This window comes from Ambystoma mexicanum, chromosome 11, assembly GCF_040938575.1.
Source record: "Ambystoma mexicanum isolate Mex_15411 chromosome 11, UKY_AmexF1_1, whole genome shotgun sequence".
NCBI classification, from domain to species: Eukaryota; Metazoa; Chordata; class Amphibia; order Caudata; family Ambystomatidae; genus Ambystoma; species Ambystoma mexicanum.
The window spans coordinates 1370102087-1370126441 of NC_090934.1; the positions used below are offsets into that span (position 1 = coordinate 1370102087).

General features: G+C 44.6%; 1 protein-coding gene across 1 annotated transcript in view; it reads left to right on the forward strand.

Moving 5' to 3' along the window:
* Window positions 1-2920: 2920 nt before the first annotated feature.
* Window positions 2921-24355, forward strand: part of TRPM7 (transient receptor potential cation channel subfamily M member 7) — a 2599208-nt gene continuing 2577773 nt past the window's right edge. The window contains exon 1 of the mRNA XM_069624956.1: window positions 2921-3148. Within this exon, the coding sequence (XP_069481057.1) occupies window positions 3146-3148 (3 nt within the window). The 5' untranslated portion in view covers window positions 2921-3145. The remainder of the gene's footprint in view (window positions 3149-24355) is intronic.

The window sequence follows — 24355 nt, forward strand, 5'->3', positions numbered from 1 at the left end:
CAACCAGAGTGTCCCCCCCGACGGATTATAGGGCTGGCCCCCTGCTCCCTGTACCGGCGAGCTGAAACAGACAACGTCTGAATTGGCCCCAGGGGGAGGCGTCCCATCCAGGCTGAGGCCAGCGGAGCAGCACCCCCACCTCCCATCTCAGGACCTCTCCAATGGCTCTAGGTGTAAGTCCTCCCTTCTCACACCTCCGAGATGTTCGCGTGTCCGGCCGCCGAGGAGCACAGCCAGCCCTCTCACTTACTGTCGCTCAGCCGCGACGTCCGTCCACAGCTCGGGACGTCTTAGAGCGGATGGCGTCACACCGCTCCAGCCCCAGAGGGTGTCCAAGCCACCCAGCGCCGCGGCCGACGAGGCACACACCGCACCAACTGTCCAGGGTCAAGCCGTCTCACCCTTCCACAGTCCGCCTCCTCCCCACCTCTCACCGTGAAGGGGTGCCTCAGCAGGCTCCACACTCCAGGCAGCAGTCGTCCGATACGGGGTATCCCGCTGTGCCCACCACACTTGTGAAACTCGCCGCAGGCAGCCAACACAGAGCACCGGCACACCACGCTTCAAACAGGGCTGCACCTCCCCCCACTCTTCTCCGGAGCGGATCCCAGCTGCAACTTCACTGTGCTAGTTCTCTGCCATTCTGACGCCGATTTCACCCAGGAAACCTCCTACGAGGACCAAATGTGTTCCTGCTTCAGATGTCGCAGCTTAAATATAAATACCGTCACAGAGACCATAACATGCCGGATGTATGAGGTGCTGGAGAGCATCACGGGCCTGCAGCCATCTTGGTTGGGCTCACTAACGCCCCCCCTCCCAAGTAGAGCCGTTTTTACAAGTTAGAGAGGAACTGGTGTTCTCGGAGGATAACCTCCTGTTGAAGGGTCACAAGGTGGTAATCCCGACATCCCCGATAAGAAAGGTAGTTAGTTGAGTTTGCTCATGAAGGTCATCGAGGTGTGGTCTCTATGAAACGCATGCTGTGCCAGAAGGTGTGGTTTCCACAACTAGACACCATGGTGGAAGATCTCTTGAAACTATGCTCCACGTGTTGCCTCCTCACGCCAACAAACACCCGGAGCCATTGAGGATGTCCGAACTACCAGACGGCCATCATGGACAAGTACTCCAGATATCCTGAAGCCCAAATTATATCGTCGACGGCCGCTCATCATGTGATACCAGTGCTAGACCGCATCTTCACGGCTTACTGTGTCCCCTGGATAATGACAGACAACAGGCCCCCGTTCAATGGACAGTTTCACAAAATTCAGTGAATACATGGGGTTTCACCATCATAAAGTCACTCTGTTGTGGCCCTAGGCGAATGGCATGATTGAGAGGTTCATGGACAATCTAAAGAGGGCCTTGCAGGTAGCCAGGCAACCCTATGAACAGGTACTGCATCAGTAACTGAGAGACTACTGAAGCACCCCGCATAACACTACTGGAAAAACCCCAGCAGAGGTAATGTTCGGGCGAGATGTGCGGAGGGAGAGAGAGCCTCACCTGCAAGTAGATGATATTGTTGCAGTAAGACAGCCTCAAACACACAAACATAGCGCCTTCTGTCATGAAGCGCTGAAACACTTGTGTACGAGTGCGATACAAATAAAATATATCATGAGGAACCTCTGATTGTGATTGGAGAAGAAGGGGTCCATGATCACAGCCCAATGGAACACTCGCTCAGCCACCCGGAACTCATCCCATCTCAAGAAAGTTCCTCTATCCAGGTCCCAACGACTAAGTGGGAGAGCGGGCCTACCCCTTCACTATATGTCTGATGATCCACATCAAGGAGACCAAGAGGACTTTGGAGTGTCGGGCTTAGGCGACTGCTGTGAGAACTTGGGTGCAAGTGGCTCCACTGAAAGACTCAGCTCTCGGCCACAGAGAGCCAGGAATAAGCCTTGCCGCCTCATTGAGGAGATGGCCTAGTGAACAATGTTCCTGTATAAGTTTATCACCCCACCTTGTTGGGTGACTGTTTAAATTGGGGGGTATGTCACGTTGACATAAGAGTTCCCGGTTATAGGGAGGCTGGGTAGGAAGTGACATAGGAGGGCGGGGTTTGGGCAGACCTTGTTGTAAGTCGAATAAAGCAGGTCGTGGGTGAAGAAGCTCCGTGTCTGTCTATTTTATGCCGTGCAGCGTAATGCACGAAGGTACGCCAGTTATGCTTTCACAAATACACATAGCTCTCAACTCTCCCGCTTTAGGCGTGTATCACTGTTATGAAGTATGTACACTGAGACCGACATATTTGTAACGTAGGTTTATTTATAAACCCCCGGAGAGCTGCCTCCAAGGTGAAGCAAGCAAGCAAACAGAATGGTTCTGGAATCGCTACATTCCAGAACCATTATAGCTTGGATTACACACGCTATGACGTGACATACATAGCGTGTGGAACCCATACATAACAGTCACCCGCCAAAACCGATATACGCCCATTCGCTTTTATCGGCTCTCACCAGCCAAAAAGAAAACCGGGTGTTTTCACCCGCCTAGGGTACACAAAAGGTTGGAAACTATGAATACACCCAATAAAAATGACGCATGCTGCAGTGGGGATTGCCCCGTCAACTCGTTTCCTGAGGCATTAACTGCTATGTCCCCGAAGAGCTAATTCGTGTGCTGAGTTGCTTGGGGAGTGAAGCGCTCGGCGGATAACTCGTTTCCTGAGGCAATCATTGCTGGGTACGTGCGGCCAATGGCTGGTTTGCCAAACGAGTGACCGGTCACTTTGTTCAATTTCAGTGCCTTGTGATGTATCGCTTCCCCTGTACGCATCTGTCATTCATCGGATGAGCGGCTGCTTTAGCCGCGCTGATAGTTGAACTCTCCCGCGCCTGCCTCCTTCCACTGCAGATACACCACCCACCGCCAAGGCGCGCGCCCCCGCCCAGCGCGTGCGTCACAGCGTCACCGCCATGTGATACCCTACCCCTGTCGTCCTGTCCTCCGCCAGACTGGAGTCGCACAATTATGAAAAACTCACCTTCCGCTGATGCCGGAGCGGAGGTGGTCGATCGTGCAACCTTTACTCGGGCTTTCGACCCCCGCCACTCCCAGGAAACGCCCGATAGATGGCTCAGGGCCCCGGGAGAGCTGCTGCCGAGTTTGACCAGTGAGGAGAATGGTAAGGGGATGGGACTGCGCAGAGGACGTCTCTAGCGCCGTCAGTAACCGCTAATTGCGTTTTGAAGTGGGCACGAGGGAGCGTGAGGGGAGAGGCGTGTGGTGCGCAGCCAAAAAAAAAAAAAAAAAACGTGAGGTCACGCGTGCGCGCGCGCCTAGTTGTAGCAACGCGCCTGTCAGCCGGAGGTTCAGGGAGTCCGTAGTCGCACTTCTAAAGCTAGCACTACTCGGTGAAAAGAAACCTTGCCCACTACATCCGTCCCGCCCCCTCCCCATTAAGTGGACTGGGGGAAACGGCCCATTGGATATTCAGGCTCTTTAAAAGGGATTATGGTGACTGCTTTTAATAGACAATTTAAGCAGTTCTAGCCTGGAGGAGGGGACGAAAATCATATTTTTATTGGGGGGTGGTCAGCATAACAAGTTTGAATACCACTGCCGTATACTTCACAACGGTTTCTCAGCAAAACTGAATACAAACTATGTTATGGTATTTCCTGCGTTCTCCTTCTCTTGCAGTGTTTGGGTCCTGGGGCTCTTGCGATTTTTGAGGCATGCCCTTCGCACTCCATCCACCTTTCAACATGTCCGTGTGAGCTCCAGGCTACTGTTCTTGAGCCCGTCCCAACTCCCAAGGTCCTGTCAATTGCAATGTTTCGCATATTCACGCTTCCCATGGGAAAGTGTATTCGCTAGGAAGGAACAAAAGTCCAGGTCGAACCGTGTGTTTACCTGACCCAAACATAGAAGAGCGTTAACCTTTGTCGCACTGTTAATTGCTTAAAGCCTGGCGTTGGATATGTAATGTCAAGCAAAATGAGTTTTGTTTTAAAATGTATGCAGTAGACGCAGTGCAAACGAATCCAATTAGCCATGTCAAGGTTTCGGCATTCCTCCTGAAGGCAGTTCAGGAATTGTCCATGTGAGTTGCCAGGGGCCAAGCATTCCTTAGCTGTAATCTGAAATGTGATCCTCTTCTCAACATTTAGGAAATACCAGTTTGCCGAGAAGCTTTCAAATAAAGAGCTTTTTCGAAAAAAGAGTAACGTACTTTGCGTTGAATGAAAGTTAGTGGCGGCAAGGACTTTATCCTGCCTCCCTTTTATTATTGATAATCAGAATTTGGATCACGTTATCACGCTAATTGCTTGTATTGTAATAGTGTGTGAAAGGCTATTGTTAGCATTTTTTTGACTGGGTCACCATCTTTAGGGTCACTTTCGACAATGTTTGCTTTCAGTCCAATTAAAGGAACATTGTCATGAATCATTATTTTAAAATATCAACTAATCACCAGTGGTATATGGGAGAGCACTATATGGTGCGGATAAATGGTGGGGACGAAAGAATGGGGGCAAGATAAAGAAGGGATGGATACAAAGTATGAAAACACTAACAAGGAATGAGTGGAGAAAGGAAATCGGGAGTGATGGAAAGTTAAAACAAAGGAAGGAAATCTAGATTGAAGGAAATACAGAATTAAGTATGTTATGAAGGAATAAAGTATAGAATGATGAAGAGAGAGATGATTGAAGCAAGGGATAAGACTGAACGAATGGAGGAAGGGAAGAAGTAAAGAAAGGTGGACAGGTGGAATGAAAGAAGGGTGCAGTAAAGGAAAGGCGGAATGAGGAATGCAATTAAAAGGACACAAGATTGAAATGAAGAAGGGATGAAGAGAGCAACATGGAATAAAGTAATAGAAGAGCGATTGAAAAAAGGATCAAACAAAAACAAGGTTATTTGAGTGAAAGAGAAAAGGAAGGCAGAAGGAAAGCAGAAAAAAACATCCACAGACAGAAGGAAAATGAAAAGGTCTAAAGAAGGATGGGAACTTAAAGACACATTTGAAAAGTACAAATACAATATTAAAAGAAATAAACAAACTGATAGCTTTTTTGCAATTATTTCCTTCCTTAATTCTATCTACATTAGGGCGCTGCCTGTGGTTGGCACCTTTCTAAAAAAACATTCAATAAATTCCGTACTCGCAAACTAGTTGGTATCAGAATTGTAATATTTGAAAGGAGTTGTTGGAAGCGCCATATGCAGCAGACTGTAGGTGTGGCTTGACTGCTCATTGACGTATCTAGGTTCTTTCCTTGCGATTCCTGCAGTGGCAGTGAAGGAGAACACACAATTAGAGCGTGGGGGGCCAACTAGGGGGAAGGGGAGTAAACCTGCAGTTCGCCAACCCTCCAGCCGGCTCCGGGAAATCAGCTATGCCTTGCTTTGCCTGGTGTCTGGACTCGCGCTGCAGGCTGTTGGCCATGTGTCAGCGGTAGGTAAATTGGATGTGGCTTAGCACGCTCAGCCACCCAGCCCAACCTAGCCTAGACTGTTAAAGGCAGTGGGTGCTGAGGTCCACAGGTGAATTACACTCACCAAAATAAAATAACACGTGCCTCTTGGGACAAGGGGCTTGGTCTGGGATGAGCGTGCAGTGACTGGGGCATTTTGTCCTTTGAGCTCTGCGCTCATCATTGCAATTGCGAGATAGGCAGTGATTCCAGCAGCTGAGTTGTGTGAGTTATATTGCGTCTGGTAATATAATACATTATTGTTGTCTCTGGGTCTTTCAAAATGCACCCACTGGAAGCGGAGTGCCGTGGAGACAAGAGCCGTTGTGGCGTTTGAAGCACGTGAGAGGTGTAATGGGGAGCTTACAGTAAATTAGAAGCCTGTCTCCTGATGGTAACATCATTTACTAATCTCTGAGTCTCTATGGCTGTAGTTCCGTCTGCTGGTTGGCTGCAAAGAGATCCGACACAGAGCGTGCTAGTAACTATGAAAGGAAGAAATAAGTGGTACCACCTACAATGTTAGGTGACTCCATTGGACCAAGAGGTCACTACCTCAATTCCCAATCTGGAAGGAGAAATGAACCTCCCACTCCCTGTAATAAAAATCACTGAGTGGCTTTCCAAAAACTTAATAGTGAGGTGGTGAACCGAACACAGACACTTCCCTGGGAGACCGTACAGTGCAGTATGGATGTACAGTTGCGAGCCATGGATCTGGAACATGAAGGTAAGCAGGTCACCAGGTGCCAGAATAGTATTACAAGCAGTTGGGGTTACTACTTCATTAGATGACAGCGACATTAGGGAGCTAGGCTCCATACAGCAAAGGCTGAATATATCACCTAATCTCCTTTTTTCGGATGAAGGAAGAGAAGGGTTAGATGATTCCAAAGACATTGATCAAAGTAGGGAAGGCATTGCAGTTTATCCCCCTTTTCAGGGGGAAGACACTGTGTTTACGGAGTCCTCACATAATAGAGTTGCAATAACATCCTTAAACCTTGTACTGCAAGCACTAGTGCGTCTATATGATAAAATCAGTCTCAAAGTCCTGGGGCACACTGGCTCCTTGGCCAAATTGAAATTAGCATTATCACACCTAAAGGACTCATTAAAAGTCAAGGAGACCAGGCAGGCCATTGCATTGCAAAGTGCCGATTCCAAGGGTGCATTGAATAAGGAACGCATGTACTGTGCGCAAGAACAGTGCGAGTCACCAATTTGGATTAAGGCTATACACGGGAAGCCCAGCAGGAAAAAACATCTCCCAGGCCCTTTTAGATGAACTGATTGACCATTCTAAAATGACAAATAAACACAGTGAGGCGGGCAGGCTGAGTCCAGAACAGAAGGATGGGTCTAGCCAATTGGCTCTTAATGTGGGATGCTGTCCTGCTCCTAACCCAATGGTTGACGTGTGTCATAATGAACCAGAGGGCGCTTGTGGCAATGGGGAAGGAGTGTCGAAATGTGTCCATGACAATGATCGATCCTCTAGTTATGTTCTTATGGTTAATCATAGGTTTTTGACACTCAATATGAGGGTGCCCAAGGCAAAAAAGACCTTTCAACACAATGCATTGTGCCTGGAAGTAGTACTGATGCTGGGATTTTAGAAGTAGAGGAAGAAGGCAGGGGCCAACAGATTGTGAGGCAAAGAGAATGTACAGGCCAATACTTTCTCAGATACGGGGTATGTCCTGTCTGGTGTTGTGACCTTAGAGTCGATTTTCTCAACTGATAATAAATATTCCCCTCAATCATAGTAAGGTACTGACCCTCCTTAGATCTATCTCAGGCTAGGGAGTGATTAGAACATTTGCTATCGATTTAATGGATCTCTTTGATGAAGGGAGTCATAAAGGCACAGGAGGAAAAAGAAGGGGGATTAGTAGTTCAGGAATGTGTATAAAAAGCAGTAGAAGTGGGCATGTGCAAAGTGGTTGCAGTGGTATGGATTTTACCATAAAGTGTAGAATCAATGCTGGTGGCTCAAGAAATGTACAAGCGAACACAGATAGGGGACCCACTGGAGATTAGACCGGGCTGCCTGCAGTAAATTGTGTTCATATATACGGCACATGACCAGGATTCAACTAATAATAAGGTCTTTCCATGCTCTTGGAATCCAGGGGCTTCAATAGCTTCCTTAATCATGAAAGGACAATATTTCTGAACGACTATGGTAACATAATACTTCAGGATAACATACTACTTCAGGAAACATGGTTAGTAGAAGCTTCTTGTGTTGATGGCTATGGCGCCGAAGCCCAGAATGCTAGGAACTAGTGGAGGGGGTAGCCGTTTGGAGGCCTTCTGACTGCCATTAAAAATCGACCTCATGTGGCAGTCAAGCGAATTGGGTCTTCCAATGCCTTCCTCACGGTAAGTGCGAGTATGGGAGTGGGAAGTATGACAGTTAAAATCTTAATTGTGAACATTTATTTGAACCCCTCTGCTGGACGATATCACTGACATTGTGTGTGTTGTAGAAGAGAGAGTACACAAATGGTATGGATTGTACCCCTCTTCTCTGATTATTTTTGCGGGGGATTTCAATTGTGTTGCTCCAAATCTACAGGAATCATTCTCAGAGTTGGAGGGAGGGATTGGCCATGTGTACACAAGAAAATCCACAAAAACAGCTTCCCGGCTTCATGTGTCTAAGGTGTGATTAGTTACAAAATTCGCCAGTACAATGTCATAAAATATATCAGACAGAGATGCAATCATTCACATATTTTAATCAAAATACAACACTTAAAAACATTTAAAAAACACATTAAAACACCTCGTGAAAAAAGCCTTTTTGTGTCAGCCTCATGAGGCTTTTTCCACGATGTGTTTTAATGTGATTTATTTTTAATGTTTGTACTTTACAGCTCCGGAAATATCTGTGAACCCTGTAGTGTAAAATCATTTTGTCCTAACAGTTGGGCTGGTGAAGTGTATCACCTAACATCCTCCCTTGGCGATTATTTACCCAGTATAGCTGAGACATTCAAAGAAACCTAACTTTGAGTCATACACAAATGACTTGCTCCTAGTCATGTCTAACCCCCTGCTACCGCTGGATGATCTCACTCTTGGCTCAGATACTTTCCTGTAAGAGGGCTATGGTTTAGGCCTTCTCAAATGGGCCTTGTGACTCCCTTCAGTGGAAGTACTCCCAACCTTAGTCAAGTTGCAGGCCTATTGCTAACGCCCAATTCTTACTATAAACGTCCTTGAAAGCATTACATTCTAATAACTGGAACCATATGCAGACACCAATGGTCTGTCAACTCGCCTTTAAGGTACTAGACCTCTTTGAAATGTCTGAGATTAACTGCTATTGAAAGAGGGCAGTTACCTCCTGTGGGGGGTTTACTGCCAATGATAGTCACAAATGACGTAAAGAAACATTGTTTTACCTTCAAGTCAAAGTAAGAAACCTTTCCCAATTGTATACCTCAAGTTCTTTGATATTTTTTCTTTTTCTTCCCCATTCCCACCCACATTGTGGAGTTGGGGGCATTTCAACTGACAATTTCATTGGTTCTCTAGTACCACATTATTCCTGTGCAAAGTTTTAGACCCACACTTCCAACAAACCGTTCTCATTGGTCTCTTTCTCTATCGCAGTGCACCTTGCATCATGTTGGTGAGTGATTGGACTGCAACTCCCAACATACATGTCTTGTTGACTTCCTCTCAGCATCATAGCACTAGGGTACAGGGGGATGGCCCCACATCTCTCATTAGGTGCTTTGCTCTCTTTCACTCTCACAGCATTGTTGGTGCTCAGACACATTCTTACCACCTCTTTTTGCTCTTTCTCAGAAGGCACCAGCTCCTTGTCTGATTCGTCAATTCCTACTTGCTCCTCTCACTCCTCAGCATCGTTCTTCAGCCTTTGGGTAGAGCTCTAGAAGAACAGCTGGGGCCTTAGGCATGAACTTCTTTTTTTTTTTTTTTTTTTTTATTTGACTTAGTTGTTAATACAACTTTACAAATTTTCATTTTTTATAGATAAACAAATAAAATCAACATTTAGTTACAGCATATAAAAAAGAAACAACAGAAACTTTAAAATTACAAATAAATATTTTTCCCTCTTTTTCAAGTATAAAAAGGATACAACTTTTTAGGAAATTTTTTTTGCATAAGGAAATGCTATGTCAAGTAATTGTATGGCAGCAATGATGATCGATATTTTTCTTGCACTGAAAATTTCATACCATATTTCATCATAGGATCGACTGACATGTTCTCGTGTCATTTCTTTCATCAGTTTAAATCGATGTGGAACAAAGGCATTGCATTGCACAATGATATGAACAAGCGTTTCTGTTTGAGATTTATCATTACAAAACCGACAATGGCTCTGCTTCTTTGTGACCACACCACGTCTTACCAAAATTTCATTGACTGGCCATAGATTAAATCGCAAGCGCAAGATTTTCGTTCTTAAATTTACAGATGGACATTTAGTGAGATATTCAGCCATACTACCAAATTCCTTGTGACCAAAGAGAGATCTATTAAAGTCTTTTAGTCTTAGGCATTTTTCTTGAGTGGTTATCCAATCGGTCTGATACATTTTAGTCTTTGCTCGATTCGGATTTGCAATCAATAGATCAATTGATATATGTGCTTCAACAAGGGCATTCATGACATGTGTTCTCCATCTTTGTGGGAATAAATGAGCGGAGAATAAAAGGTAATTTGCTAAGATGGCAAGGCTATCTCGCTTGTTTATCCCCATAAGACATTTTCTTAGAAGGATGCACATTTTCCATGTGACTTGAACATGAATGGACAGCAGGCCAAGTTCAAACCTCAGTAACATGTTCGGTGTGGACTTGGGGAGTCCAAATACACGTTTCCAAAATTTTGCTTCAATACTATTCCAGAATTTGAGAGTTCGTGGGAGTAGAGATTCCATACCATATATAAGAACAGGTATTACCTTTTGCTGGTAAAATTTCATAATCGGAATGCAAGTAAACTTACCAAATCTTGCATGAATTATTCTGGCCTGTGAAATTAAACCTGTTAGTTTGGTTTGAATTATTGTCTCCAGTGCATTTTCTGAGGCAAAGTTGTTAAAATATACTCCTAGATATTTATATTCGTTCACGATCTGTAGTTTTTTTATTGCATATCGACCATGTATATTTAGTCCCTAGAGACAACTTTGGTTTCCCAAGGATAATAATTTGTGTCTTATGTTCATTCACTGTGAGGTTATTTTTCGTCACATAAAGGTCGAGGACATTTAATAAGTGTTGAAGCCCACTGGGAGTTTGGGAAATGAGGACTAGATCGTCAGCATACAGAAGCCAAGCAACAGCTTGATTTCCTAACTTTGGGGGATCAGATTGTGCCGCCGCGAGATCATCCGCCAAATCAAGCAAAAATAGATTGAAAAGAGTAGAGGCAAGTATGCATCCTTGCTTGAGCCCCCTCTCAGTTGGAATAGATTTAGACAACAGGCCCTCTAAATTAAGTTTCACCTGGACAGAAGTGTTAGAGTGTAGCAAACTCACGATTTTTAACAGTCTCCCTGGGCAACCGTAATGCGCCAATTTCCTCAGGAGACGTACTCGGTCAACGGAATCAAATGCCATGCGGAAGTCCACAAATGCAACATATAAGGGTTGCTTTCGCATGGCATAGGATTGTTTAATTGCATTAAGAATGGTCAGATTAATAGCTGTTCCGAGACCTGCTACAAAACCCGATTGAAACGGGTCTCTACGCTTATACTGGAGAGACCAGTTGTTCAGATCACGCAATATTAGCCTACAGAAAATTTTTCCCGGTACATCTAATAAGGCAATAGGTCGATAGCTCAAGGGATTTTGCTCAAGGGATTTTGCCTATCTCCTTTTTTATAAATAGGGACAATGATAGAATGTGTCCAGGAACTTGGAATTTTTTGAAGGTATATGATTAATTGAAAAAGTGAGTACAGAATTGGTGCCCACATATCGATATGTTTCTTTAAGACTGCGTTCGAGAGTCCATCAGGCCCAGGAGCCAGTGACATGCTTGATTTGTTAATATAATAAAAAATGTCATCTTGATCAAATTTTAAAGTAAAAGGTGACATTATCATGTCCGAGGGCTCGCTTACGGTTGAAGCAAGATATATGGATGAAAAATGATTGCACCAATCGTTTTCCGACACTCCATTTATATGAGATGATTCTTGCGATGCATTAGTTACTGAGTTTAGGAATTGCCAAATTTGTGCTGTATTTTTGTTCTTAATCTGGTCTAACAAAGCTTCTCCTTCTTTTTGTTGCTTTGTTATTTTGTATTCTTTCATCCAATTTCTATATGCAGTTTTGATAGCTCTTAATGTGTGGGTCTTTAAAGATGGGGCTAGTTTGAGAGCTTGTCGCTTTTGTGTTCTAAATAGAGCTTTCCTAGTTCGAATGGCATTGTCATAAGGTTGAGCAGGCTTTTGTTTAATGTTTTGTTTTGTGGCATATAATTGCATAAGATCAAAAGGGACCAATCTATATGATTCTACTGACATTTGAGAGATTTCTACATAAGATCTTATATGGTCACGATAGCATGTTAAGGATTCGTGAGACCATTTTAATCGATTTAGAGAGTTATTGGTTTCGTATTTGCCCATCAGTGATTGAGTTTCTACAATCGGTGCTGGGGTCAGCCTGATCTTAAATGTTAATGGACAGTGGTCACTGTATTGTGATGACTTGATGGCAAAATCAGTAGTGTGCGCGAATAGATTTCTGGAAACAAAGATAAAATCAATAATTGCTGACTGTTTTTGGCTATGCCATGTCGGTAATGGAGGTGAATCCGCTGCACTTGTGCCATTCAGCATAATTAAATTCCATGTCTTCATGAATTTGTTCCATAATCTTATACGCTCAAGATCTTTTAAAGTTTCTTTGTTAAGAAGATGCAAATTCAAGTCACCTGCAATAACAAAGTATACAATTTCTCGCACAAGCATAACATTTTCCAGGACATCTGTTATATCTTTCAAAAACTTGGCAGTTGTAATGCCCATTGGATTCCAATAAACATTAATACAAGCAATTTTGAGAGAACTAACCGAAATATAGGAGCATTGGATGAACGGGTTGCTAGGAGGCAATGGAGAAAGGTGGATATTTGCTAGCGCATTCGATGCAGTAAGCAGACCTGACATGGGTCTACCTCTCAAAGCACACAAAGCTGGCTCAAGTAGTATATCGTAATTGTTCCAAGTTGGTGCAGTGGACAGCCAAGTCTCTTGTAAAAAAACCAAATCATAATCACTCAGTATGCTCTCAGGGTTGTTAATAAAATGAGAGAAACCTCGAGTGTTCCAACTTAGCACCGACAAATCACTCTGCTCCCTATTTCGATCTAGTTATACTCTAGTAATGACATTTGAGTTCTTGTACATAGGTGTATCAGTTTCATTTCTATGTTTAGAGATGTATGGTTGAAATCTATGGGTAGACTTCAAGCAAGATTTGATAGGTCCTTCATCTTTGTTATTGCGTGAGAGTACAAATCCTAAATCAAATAGTTCGTTCCGGGCAGCCCAAATGATGTTATGAATAATTAGAGACCGACACCATATAAGGACTGTTGTTAAATCCTCACTGCGGGGGAATTCAATCTGATCAATATCATTAGAGTCGATCTCTCGCAAGGATTTCACATCCGAGAAAAGTCTGAGAATGCTTTGTCGATTCATGTTGTATGATGTAGTTAGATCTTCTCGTGCCATTAAAAGCAAGGAGTGTCTATTTTCTACTTTTGTTTGCTGGCTTCTGCCAGACTGTGTTGGTTTACCAGAAGTGAGCTTTGGGTCTTGGTTAGCGAATTGATGTAGGTTTGATTGTTTTTTAAATTTATCATCTTTTGGATAGTTTTGTATTTGAGCTTTGGAATTTAACATCCATAGGCGTGCAATGGACTCTTTAATTTCATTTAGATCTGACTGTGATATGTTATTATTAACAGACCCCTCTCGTGTTGTTTTCTCATCATCATATGGCAATGGGTCAGCAAACGATACTCGTTTTACTGATGGCTTTATTGATTCACTAGGCATCGCATAGGGTGTAGGATCCGGAGAATTGAGAGTCGAAAATTTTGCTGGACCATTAGTTATGATTGGAAAGACTGGGGGGTCAAATTTACGTGTCTCCAGATATAAATCAATTTCCTCCCTTAATGCTTTTCTTGAAGATGCAACTACATCTGTCACTTTTGTATCTGGTACACTCACCGCATTTGTTTTTTCAACAGTGGTTCTCGAAGGCACACAGGCGTGTTTATTTTGAGTTCTAAGAGATAAGCTTTCAGTCTCTGCTAATGTGATCAGATCGTTCAATGGGGGGTGATCCATGATCATTCCCACTGACTGAGTGCTGACGATGTTTTTTGGCTTCTTAGATTTTGCTAGAGCAACATATTTCTTAGTTATGAGGTTCGCTGCTGTTGTTGATCTAGAATTCGCCCTTGTGATATTATTGACAAATTGTTTGATAGATGGAGTGGCTGTTGCTTTTACAGTTTTCATATTTTTTGTTTTTTTTGCAGCCGTTTGGTTAGAGCTCTTCTTTTTTGAGAGATTCTCATTCACTTCATTGATAGTTTTTTTATCAAAGACAGAGTAGGTCATTTTGTGTGTTTGAGTGCATTCTAGTTCTTTATTCTTATCTTTTTGTGCTGAAGAACATTCAATGGAGGGTAATATGACAGGTTCTTGGGGTGCCATTTTTTCTACTATGATACCTGGTACGAAGGGAACCGCTGTCTTGGAAGAGTGTGGAACACTGGATTTGTGTGATTCAAGACAAATTTGAGAGTCCATAATAATTTCTACGATTTGACAATCTGGGTCTTCTATAGTTTGAGTGCTTATACAGGTCCCAATCACACTTTCTTTTAATGTACAACTCGGCTTCTGGGCCAGAGACTCGGCTATTTTTTGTTGTAAATGAGTGACATTATTTATTTTTACATTAATATCATCATGTAAAAAGGACATCTCTGATAATAGTTTGGTTTGATTATTTTCAAGAGTTTTAACATTAGCAGTGAGGCACTTTAAGGTGCTATCCACTGATTCAAAGAGCTTCGCAAGAGCCATTAATGCTATATTCATGACTTCCAAAGTCAGATTTTCTGATTTGTGATTAGTGAGAGATCTTTCAAGACTCGTAAGATTATTATTCGATCTTCGTGGAGTTGGTGGTATGAATGATACCTCCAGAGTCGATATGTTCCATCGTCCTGATTGTGACCTATCTGGAGATTGTGATAATTTAGAGCCCTCTGCTCTAGCCGAGCAATCCGAGTTGTTATTCTCTAGAGCATTTGTTAGTTCACTTGGTTTTTCAAGTGTAGCAACAGCTCCAGGTTGCACGTCACCAGACAAGGCATTTTTTAAAAGCATACTGTCTGACATAGAGGCAGGCATTTTAGAGGTTTCCAATGTCTCTTTTAAATTCAGGTTGTCATCTGATATAAGCACCCGCTCGCCCCCACTACCTATTTCAGAGTTAGTTGGTACCATATCAATAATATCATTAACATGCGCAACAGTTACCATCTGATTAGTCAGGGGTACTGCGGTAGACGTTCCACACTGCGCCCCGAAGCCATATTTCCGAATGTCAGCATTATCCATCGGTGGTTTTTTCATTTTTTCCTTTGATTTGCATTTGATTTGAGCAAAGTTTTGGACAGGCGTGGAACAGGTATTTGTTGCAGGACTTGGTGGAAGTCTTTCGACCGCCGACGCAACCAGCAAAGGCTGTGTTTCTGACATTATTCGAAGCCGTGTGTTCGTAGGCATATCGGTTGTAAGACGATAGATTTTGTTTCTTTTAGTGGTCATACTTTAAATATAACGACACACGTTTTTTGACCAGAACAGACTGTGTGGTAGAATGCTCTACCGTTTAAGAATAAGAGAGAAAAGGAGAAACGAAAAAGGAAAGCAAGAGCCCCGTGGACTCCCGGACGCCGCGGCGAAGCGGGGACTCCACGGGGACTCACTCGGGTGCGCGCGCGCGGTGCGCGCGGATCGGGGCTTATGTAGGCCCGCCTCCACCAGGGAACCAGCACAAAGCCTGCTGGGCGTTGTAGTCCGGCGAAGTAAAGTAAATATCCAGAGCAGAGCAGAGCAGACTGCAGCAGCGTGTAGCGGCAAAGCGGGGACTCCACGGGGACTCACTCGGGTGCGCGCGCGCGGTGCGCGCAGATCGGGGCTTATGTAGGCCCGCCTCCACCAGGGAACCAGCACAAAGCCTGCTGGGCGTTGTAGTCCGGCGAAGTAAAGTAAATATCCAGAGCAGAGCAGAGCAGACTGCAGCAGCGTGTAGCGGCAAAGCGGGGACTCCACGGGGACTCACTCGGGCATGAACTTCGCAACTCTGCAACATGGAGGCATAACACACTATATTCAGCTCTAGCATTTCCTCTCTGCCAGTTTGTCTTTACTCTGCAGAGCTGTAGGCCTGGTCACCTGATCAGACAAGGGACCAAGAGGCTTACGGATTTGCCATAAAAGCCCTTTGCCACACCCCTGATTATGTTTGTTGTCTCAATATTTTTAGGTTTCCTTTGGACCATTCGATCAAGATTTGGTCAGAGTCAGTAATTTCCGAGGCATGGTTTGCAGCCTTTCTTCTAAATAACAGGTAGACCCAATGTCACAGACATATTGTTTCAGGTGTAACGTATCTCACCTATGCAGGTCGCTTCTTTAGCATTGGTACTAAACGCCTTCATGGCCTTAGGTAAGTGAGAATCCCCTGGCATGGTAATGGCTCCTAGGTATACATGAATATCCCAGAGATCCTTAAACAAATAATGTGCATTGCAACAATACTTTTTAAATATTCTGTAGAGTGGATGAAAAGAATTGCTTCTGCAGCTCAATCATAGACAGGCCTAATAATGTTGCATCCTTATACCAGACACATTCATGTTTGCATAGCAGCTGGGGGAGTGGGGAGGGTGGGAAAGGGAAGGGGGGTTGCCGAGGATGAAACTTCCCTCAAAGGTTTTATACACATTTACAAGACAAGCATATGTCCCGCCATTTTGTTTGCACTTGAGATCCTGCCAACCCGGGAAATTGGCTGGCTTAATAAATTGGAGGCAAAACTTTCACTCCATTATGAATATGCCGGGAGGTATCCCAGTGGAGGCTCTGCGTTTGGAGGATGGCCTGCAGCCCTTATCCTCAAGCTTGGCACTCAAAAGGATACTGCTTTATCTTAAAATGGACAAGATGGAACGGAGTACAAACCACCTACTTCGATTGCTAGGCAAAGATTTGACCAAAAGCTGTCCTAATAACTTTGTTAAAGACCTCCACGCCTTTATGGAAGACCTGCTGTCAAAACTAGGCCTTAACATTGAAAGTGGGCGTCCCCAAAAATACAACAAACGCTCCCCAATGAGAGTCAATAATGGGCACACCCCAGGAGGGAATGAGACCAAGACCAAGTGCGGGTGAAGGTAAAAAGTAAGTTTATCCAAAACCAAAATAGGGCAAGCAGAGAACTCTGCAAACTCTGAGTGCTCTGCCACACATCAGAAAACATCTACATTTTGTTACAAAACCTCATCGCATATGACGTGGGGACTAGGGATTACATGAATCGATGAGATTGGGCAAAAGGAGTAAAGCAGTATAAGCTCCATAGGGTTGAAGCTCCAGGATTGGTGAGGCTCCACGTGGTGTTACGGCATTGCTTGGAGGTCAACTGGGCTCATCGGGGTGGAGTGTTGGATGAGGAGATGTTTGAATTGTTACATCTTGGCTGTACTGACATTTGCCCTTGTGGCCACACATACTCATTCAGTGTTCATTATCATTCATAATCCCCTGTAAATCATACAAATTGTTAATCTAACATCACAAGAGAAATGGCACATAACTCTGGGTGCTCTTATCTCATCATCATAAAAACACTATACAATAAAGGTGCTGCTTAAAGAGTTCAGGAACTCTATAAGGGGGCACATGTCAGGGGTACCTCTATCATTCTGCTTTGTTAGATCTGGTCAGGGACATCTTTATAGTATGTTAGTACAAGAGTAAATATACTGCCACCATGGTCAGTCAGGGTTGGGGTGAGCTTGGATACTATCTGGTCAGAGGGCACATAGCCGTTACATCAAAAAGGCAGTGGGGTCAGAGGCTTGTTGCCTGTATTTCTTTTAACCAAGGTCTCTGGGTGTGAGACGAGTTTTATGGTGAAAGGTTAGTTACCGCATCACATTGTCTATGAAATAAGGGGCCTTTAGTTGTCAGCCTGACCTGAGGCAGGAGGAAGGTGGCGGCTGAATACGCGGCGCTGCAGAAGAAGGGAGAGAGGGCCCTGTGGCTTCTAGCTCGTCTACTTTACTGGGTTGCATGCACATCATTTAGAATGCGAGGTAGGATTAGGTACATCAAACAATATGCAAGCTTATAAACATTGTATAGGTTACACGTTTACGTTTACCATGAGTACCATGTTACAAAGTAAATTCTATCTACAACAGTCTTGTAACTTTACCGTATTGCATTATATACATTTGGATCAGTATGCAATTTGATCATATTTGTGAACACACGTATATTTGAAAAGTAAAGTGAACATTTGGAGTGTGTACCTTGTATTGCATCAAACAAGTAAATCAAAATATACATCAGTGTGTGTTTTTCAAAAGACAAGATTCGTTCAACAGTATAGGGCTTAGACATATGACCAATAGCTTCATGTGCATTCAAAAATAGGAGAGGATCTTCTTGTTTCATTTTCTGAATTTAGCCCCTTAATATACACCTACATGACAGGATGTATAACCTTCACAGAGGGATTAACAGTATGGATGGACCAGGGTGGCACACAGGTGTATAATCTATATCTGTTACTTCAAAAAGAGAACAAGGTTGGGGGGGGTTTATCCACAGTGTATGTCATAAATGTGGAGTCTGCAAGGGGACGGGGCATGTTTGTGGAGATGGATTGTTTTCCTTAAACCCAAGCCTTTGCTCGGTCATCCACAGGTCAGTGATGGACTGCGGAAGGTGAAAGATAGTGTTTGTCATGTAGCTTGTTTGCGCCAAGTCTCCCGTGGGAACAGGCCTTCTGCAGGGACGCAGAGGGGAGGAGGCTGAGGGAGATGACAGGCTTGCTGTGCGTGATTCTCGAGGGGAGAGTTGCAGCTCTGCAGGCAACCTTTGTCTATGAGGCCTGTGGTACCATGTACAAAATAGAGCCTGGTTGTGGCACAAAATGGAGTCTGGGATCAGCTTTCTGGTCAATGTGTGCATGCATATGGGTCGTCCCGCAGCCATCCCGCATCCCTGGACACAGGCGCATGGGTTGCTGGTGGACAAATCATAACCAGCACATGGGGTTAGAATGGAAGGGAGGGGGTCTCAAAAGACCTTGCCTACCATACAACATGGGCATAATACGTGAGCGACCGGACTGTCTATCATTATAAAAAGGAAAATGTCTGAGTCAGACATCGTTAAGGCAATAGACAGATTTGAGCAGCCTTAGTAGATGTAGAGAATGCTCTCAGCAGGCCTTTGAGAAGGGTCAATGTCGAAGTTACTTATTGAAACTGTCCAACCCTGCCCTCAGAAGATTCACAATGCAACTCTGATTCAATATATTAGAGATAAAGGAATATATGAACAAGTGGGCCAAAACCGAACAAGGTGACATGTGCTAGGGAAGTTGAGACCAGCAGACACTTATTGACATCTTGTCCAGCCTTGAACTTACTGTATAGTGAAGGATATGTGGGATTTGTGCACTTAATAGGTAATATAAGCAGGGACCAATTTTGGGCAGCCTTAATAAGCAGTGACTCCTGTATTCAACCCAGCGGCCTTTAACATTTGGAATCATTATTTGGATTGATAAATGTGATTTTGTATTTTTTGTTATATTAAATGTGCAAAAGTTTGTTCTTAACGGAATATAAACTGAAGGCACAATAAATAAAAAAATTAAAAGAAACTGCCCTATTACTACTTTAACAATTTTACAGTTTTCAGTTTCTTTTTGTACATACTAAATCAGACTGTGGTGAGTGAGCTATAGTGTGGCCTTATATGAAACACTATTTGCTTTTAAGTCATGGTCATGAATAGCACTCTGTTCTCCAAATCTGCCTTGTAAAACCTTCCAATTTAATCCCACACACATTACATAAAACCCATATTTTCGAAAATTCTATCATTCTCGTGGCAGTACTGACATGCATCATTGCTGTCCCAAACTATTCTTTATGACTGCTTCATTTCTCTCTCCTTTTGTCTGTGGCGTTTATCCCATCTCTCCAATCCTCTTACCTTACCTTGCTCTCTTTGGTTCCATAGACAAAAGTCTGGATATACCTGGTAGGGTGCCAATATGCCAACTCTGCGACAAGACTTAAGTGTTGAGGCTACACTGGTGGTGATTTGGCGCAGTATAAAAAAAACTGTTAACATAGCACAGCATTGAACCTAGCTTGGCTGCGCTCACCTTTCCACCTCCACTGCAAAAATGATCTTGCTTATTTCATCCTCTAGTGCATAAAATAAAATGTAAGTGGTTCTTAATTGCCATAAACCTAAATAGTTATATTTAAACTTTGGGCTTGATTCACACAACTTGCTGGTTTCCATGCTCAAATTGCTTGTTGCATCCTGCAGCAAGCAGCCCCCTTTGTTCACAACTGGGACCAGCACTGAGGAAGACCAGGCTGCGAGTGCAAATGCCTCGCAACCTGGCTATTCTTGCATATCCAAGTGACAAACAAGTCGCAGCTATTTGAAAATCCAGAGACCTCCAGCATCCATGTACGTGGACGAGTGAGGCCAGCCCTCCAACCACAAGGGAGCAGGGTGCACACTGCAGTTGATGGGTGCTAAAAGGCCAGTCGCTTGCAATACATTTTTGTTTTTCATATTTTCACCCCAGGTCAAGTGGGCACATGTAGAAAAAAAGAAGGGAAAATGCAGACAGGAGTTTGAAAAGACATCTGTCTGCGTTGTGGTTTGATCCTTGTCCGGCCTGTAATATGGCAGACAAGTGGCATGGGAAGATGTATGTGCAAATGGAGTATTTTATGAATGTGTTATTCGCTCTGGGATGCACTTTCTACTCCCACAGCTTGCCAGCTTTTGTTGAGAGCCCAACAGCACAATAATTGGGACTTGCACGCGCAGTTATTTGTTTTATGAAATGCATTTTCCTTACTTGCACAGTTGACACAAGCCAATAGGGAAAGTGTTTCCTGAATATGGCACAAGAACATATTTGCGTGTCCCAGGGTTGTGTAGCGCATAAAAGGTATACCAATGGCGCTATGTAATATTGCATAGTGGTCTCTTTAAGATAAAAAAATAAACTTAGTGGCAGTATTTCGTGTAGAAATGTAGGTCCTCGCAGCGTTTTAAAAAATGGCTAATAGCATTGCAGTTTCTATCGTGTAACACGTGCCTGGAATCCACCAACAATCATTATTTGAACTTTTGACGGTGTAGTATATTAAAGGTATTTTTTAGAGAAGAATCAGCATTGTGAAACTATCACGGTGGTGACTTTTTGCATTATAAAAAACTAATAAGCCAGAATATTTTTCTTGAAACAGACGAGCGACAATTGTGTCCACCATACTGACCGTTCCGTTTTATTGAGGAGCTTGCTGCCTCCCGCTCCAACTGCTGTAGGGTATTAACCCTTTAAGTGCCATGGGTATTTCTCCCCAGTGCCAGAGCCTTTTTTGGTGATTTTGGTATGTGGCCATTCAATGGCTTGTAACTTTTTTGTTACATGAGATATCTCGGCCAAATTTGGCTCCTTTTTTCCCACATGTAGGCGGTCGTAACGCCACCCAGGAATCCCAGGTTGCTGTAGGGGGGTGAGAGAAAATAAGGAAAATGTGCGAAAATTTTGGGTTTTTTCAAAAAATGCCAATAAAATGATGAACAAAGAAGCCTGTGGTTTTTTCCTTGTAAGAGCTAGGAACAAATGGTTTGCTGTGCTGAGTTCCCCAATGTGTTGGCTTTCAGGAACAGGTTGAGTGGAAATGGAAAAAAATTATTTTGATGGGGATATCAACCGTTTTGTGAGAGGTAGGCGATTTTTGCCATTTTTGCCAATTGGACATGCATGGACGGAATGGAAGAAAAGGGCAGGAAAGCCAAATTGGAGGACAGAAAGGCATATATTTCTGAAAAGTAGACAAAATTCCAAGTTTAGGAAGGGGTGATTTGTATAGGTCAGGCAACAACTAGGTAGGGGAAACTGCCATCGAATGGGGGAAAAGCGGGAAAATGACTGAAAAAAAAGGTATGTGTTGGACATGGTTGGCTTGGTACGGCAATGGCTTCTATGAATTTTGAGAAAAGCAATGCTCCGCTACATTCCCCCGACTCTTGCAGTTAGGAGAGCATACCATTTTTGTAGTGTTTGTACAAAACAAGCAATACCACAAGCCAAACACTGAGCCATGGTACACAGGAGTTTTACGCTCACGGCCTGACCAGACGCACTTAGCATGTGTAAATTGGGAAAACCAATGTGGTGAGGAACGGCAGCCATACATTTTTTGAAAGAGCACAGGCAGACCTTTTCAAGGGTAGGTGACTTGTGCAGGTTACAAAAGTGTATGGTGGCTAAAGCAGCGACTAAATGTAGGTCACATTTGGGAAAAGAAAGGGTTGTGAGACAAAGGGCTCCAGCAAATGGGTCAAAACGTTATGAAAACCACACAAACACAACACATGGCCTACCGTCCCGCGTTCCCACAGGTGTCCCGATGAAAACGGTACCTCACATGTGTGGGTGCACCTACCTGGCCGCCAAGGGGAAAGCCCAAAACACAAGTAACCCCAAGTCTGTTTTCACACCGGAAATGTCACACTCTCCCATCATACAGATATGGGCCTCGGGTGTCCAAGCCACCGAGGAAAACAGGGAACCCCATGCATTTCCGAAAAGAGGACACCCGTGGGAATCCGCAGAGGTATGATATGCCCAAATTGCCCCAGAATTTATTACCCAGACACCCCTGCAAAGTCCGAAATGTGGGGAAAAAAACGCTTTTTCCGCACATTTCGCTCGACGCACCCATCGAAACACGCCCCCAACAACACATGGCCTACCGTCACGCGTTCCCACAGGTGTCCCGATGAAAACGGTACCTCACATGTGTGGGTGCACCTACCTGGCCGCCAAGGGGAAAGCCTAAAACACAAGTAACCCCAAGTCTGTTTTCAGAGGGAAAACTCAGACATTCTGCCGACCGGCACAATGTACAGATATGGGCCTCGGGTGTCCAAGCCACCGAGGAAAACAGGGAACCCCATGCATTTCCGAAAAGAGGACACCCGTGGGAATCCGCAGAGGTATGATATGCCCAAATTGCCCCAGAATTTATTACCCAGACACCCCTGCAAAGTCTGAAATGTGGGAAAAAAAACGCTTTTTCCGCACATTTCGCTCGACGCACCCATCGAAACACGCCCCCAACAACACATGGCCTACCGTCACGCGTTCCCACAGGTGTCCCGATGAAAACGGTACCTCACATGTGTGGGTGCACCTACCTGGCCGCCAAGGGGAAAGCCTAAAACACAAGTAACCCCAAGTCTGTTTTCACACCGGAAATGTCACACTCTCACATCATACAGATATGGGCCTCGGGTGTCCAAGCCACCAAGGAAAACAGGGAACCCCATGCATTTCCGGAAAGAGGACACCCGTGGGAATCCGCAGAGGTATAATATGCCCAAATCGCCCCAGAATTTATTACCCAGACACCCCCGCAAAGTCCGAAATGTGGGAAAAAATACGCATTTTCCTCACATTTCGCTCGACTCACCCATCGAAACACGCCCCCAACAACACATGGCCTACCGTCCCGCGTTCCCACAGGTGTCCCGATGAAAACGGTACCTCACATGTGTGGGTGCACCTACCTGGCCGCCAAGGGGAAAGCCTAAAACACAAGTAACCCCAAGTCTGTTGTCCATTCTGCCGACCGGCGCAACTTACAGATATGGGCCTCGGGTGTCCAAGCCACCGAGGAAAACAGGGAACCCCATGCATTTTTTCGAAAAGAGGACACCCGTGGGAATCCGCAGAGGTGTGATTTGCGCCCATTGCCCCAGATTTTTTTACCCAGACAGCCCTGCAAAGTCGGAAATGTGGGGAAAAAAACGCTTTTTCCGCACATTTCGCTCGCCGCACCCATCGAAACACGCCCCCCACAAGACATGGCCTACCGTCCCGCGTTCCCACAGGTGTCCCGATGAAAACGGTACCTCACATGTGTGGGTGCACCTACCTGGCCGCCAAGGGGAAAGCCTAAAACACAAGTAACCCCAAGTCTGTTGTCAGAGGGAAATCTCCGACATTCTGCCGACCGGCGCAACTTACAGATATGGGCCTCGGGTGTCCAAGCCAGCGAGGAAAACAGGGAACCCCATGCATTTTCGAAAAGAGGACACCCGTGGGAATCCGCAGAGGTGTGATTTGCGCCCATCGCCCCAGATTTTTTTACCCAGACAGCCCTGCAAAGTCGGAAATGTGGGGAAAAAAACGCTTTTTCCGCACATTTCGCTCGCCGCACCCATCGAAACACGCCCCCCACAACACATGGCCTACCGTCCCGCGTTCCCACAGGTGTCGCGATGAAAACGGTACCTCACATGTGTGGGTGCACCTACCTGGCCGCCAAGGGGAAAGCCTAAAACACAAGTAACCCCAAGTCTGTTGTCCATTCTGCCGACCGGCGCAACTTACAGATATGGGCCTCGGGTGTCCAAGCCACCGAGGAAAACAGGGAACCCCATGCATTTTGGAAAAGAGGACACCCGTGGGAATCCGCAGAGGTGTGATTTGCGCCCATCGCCCCAGATTTTT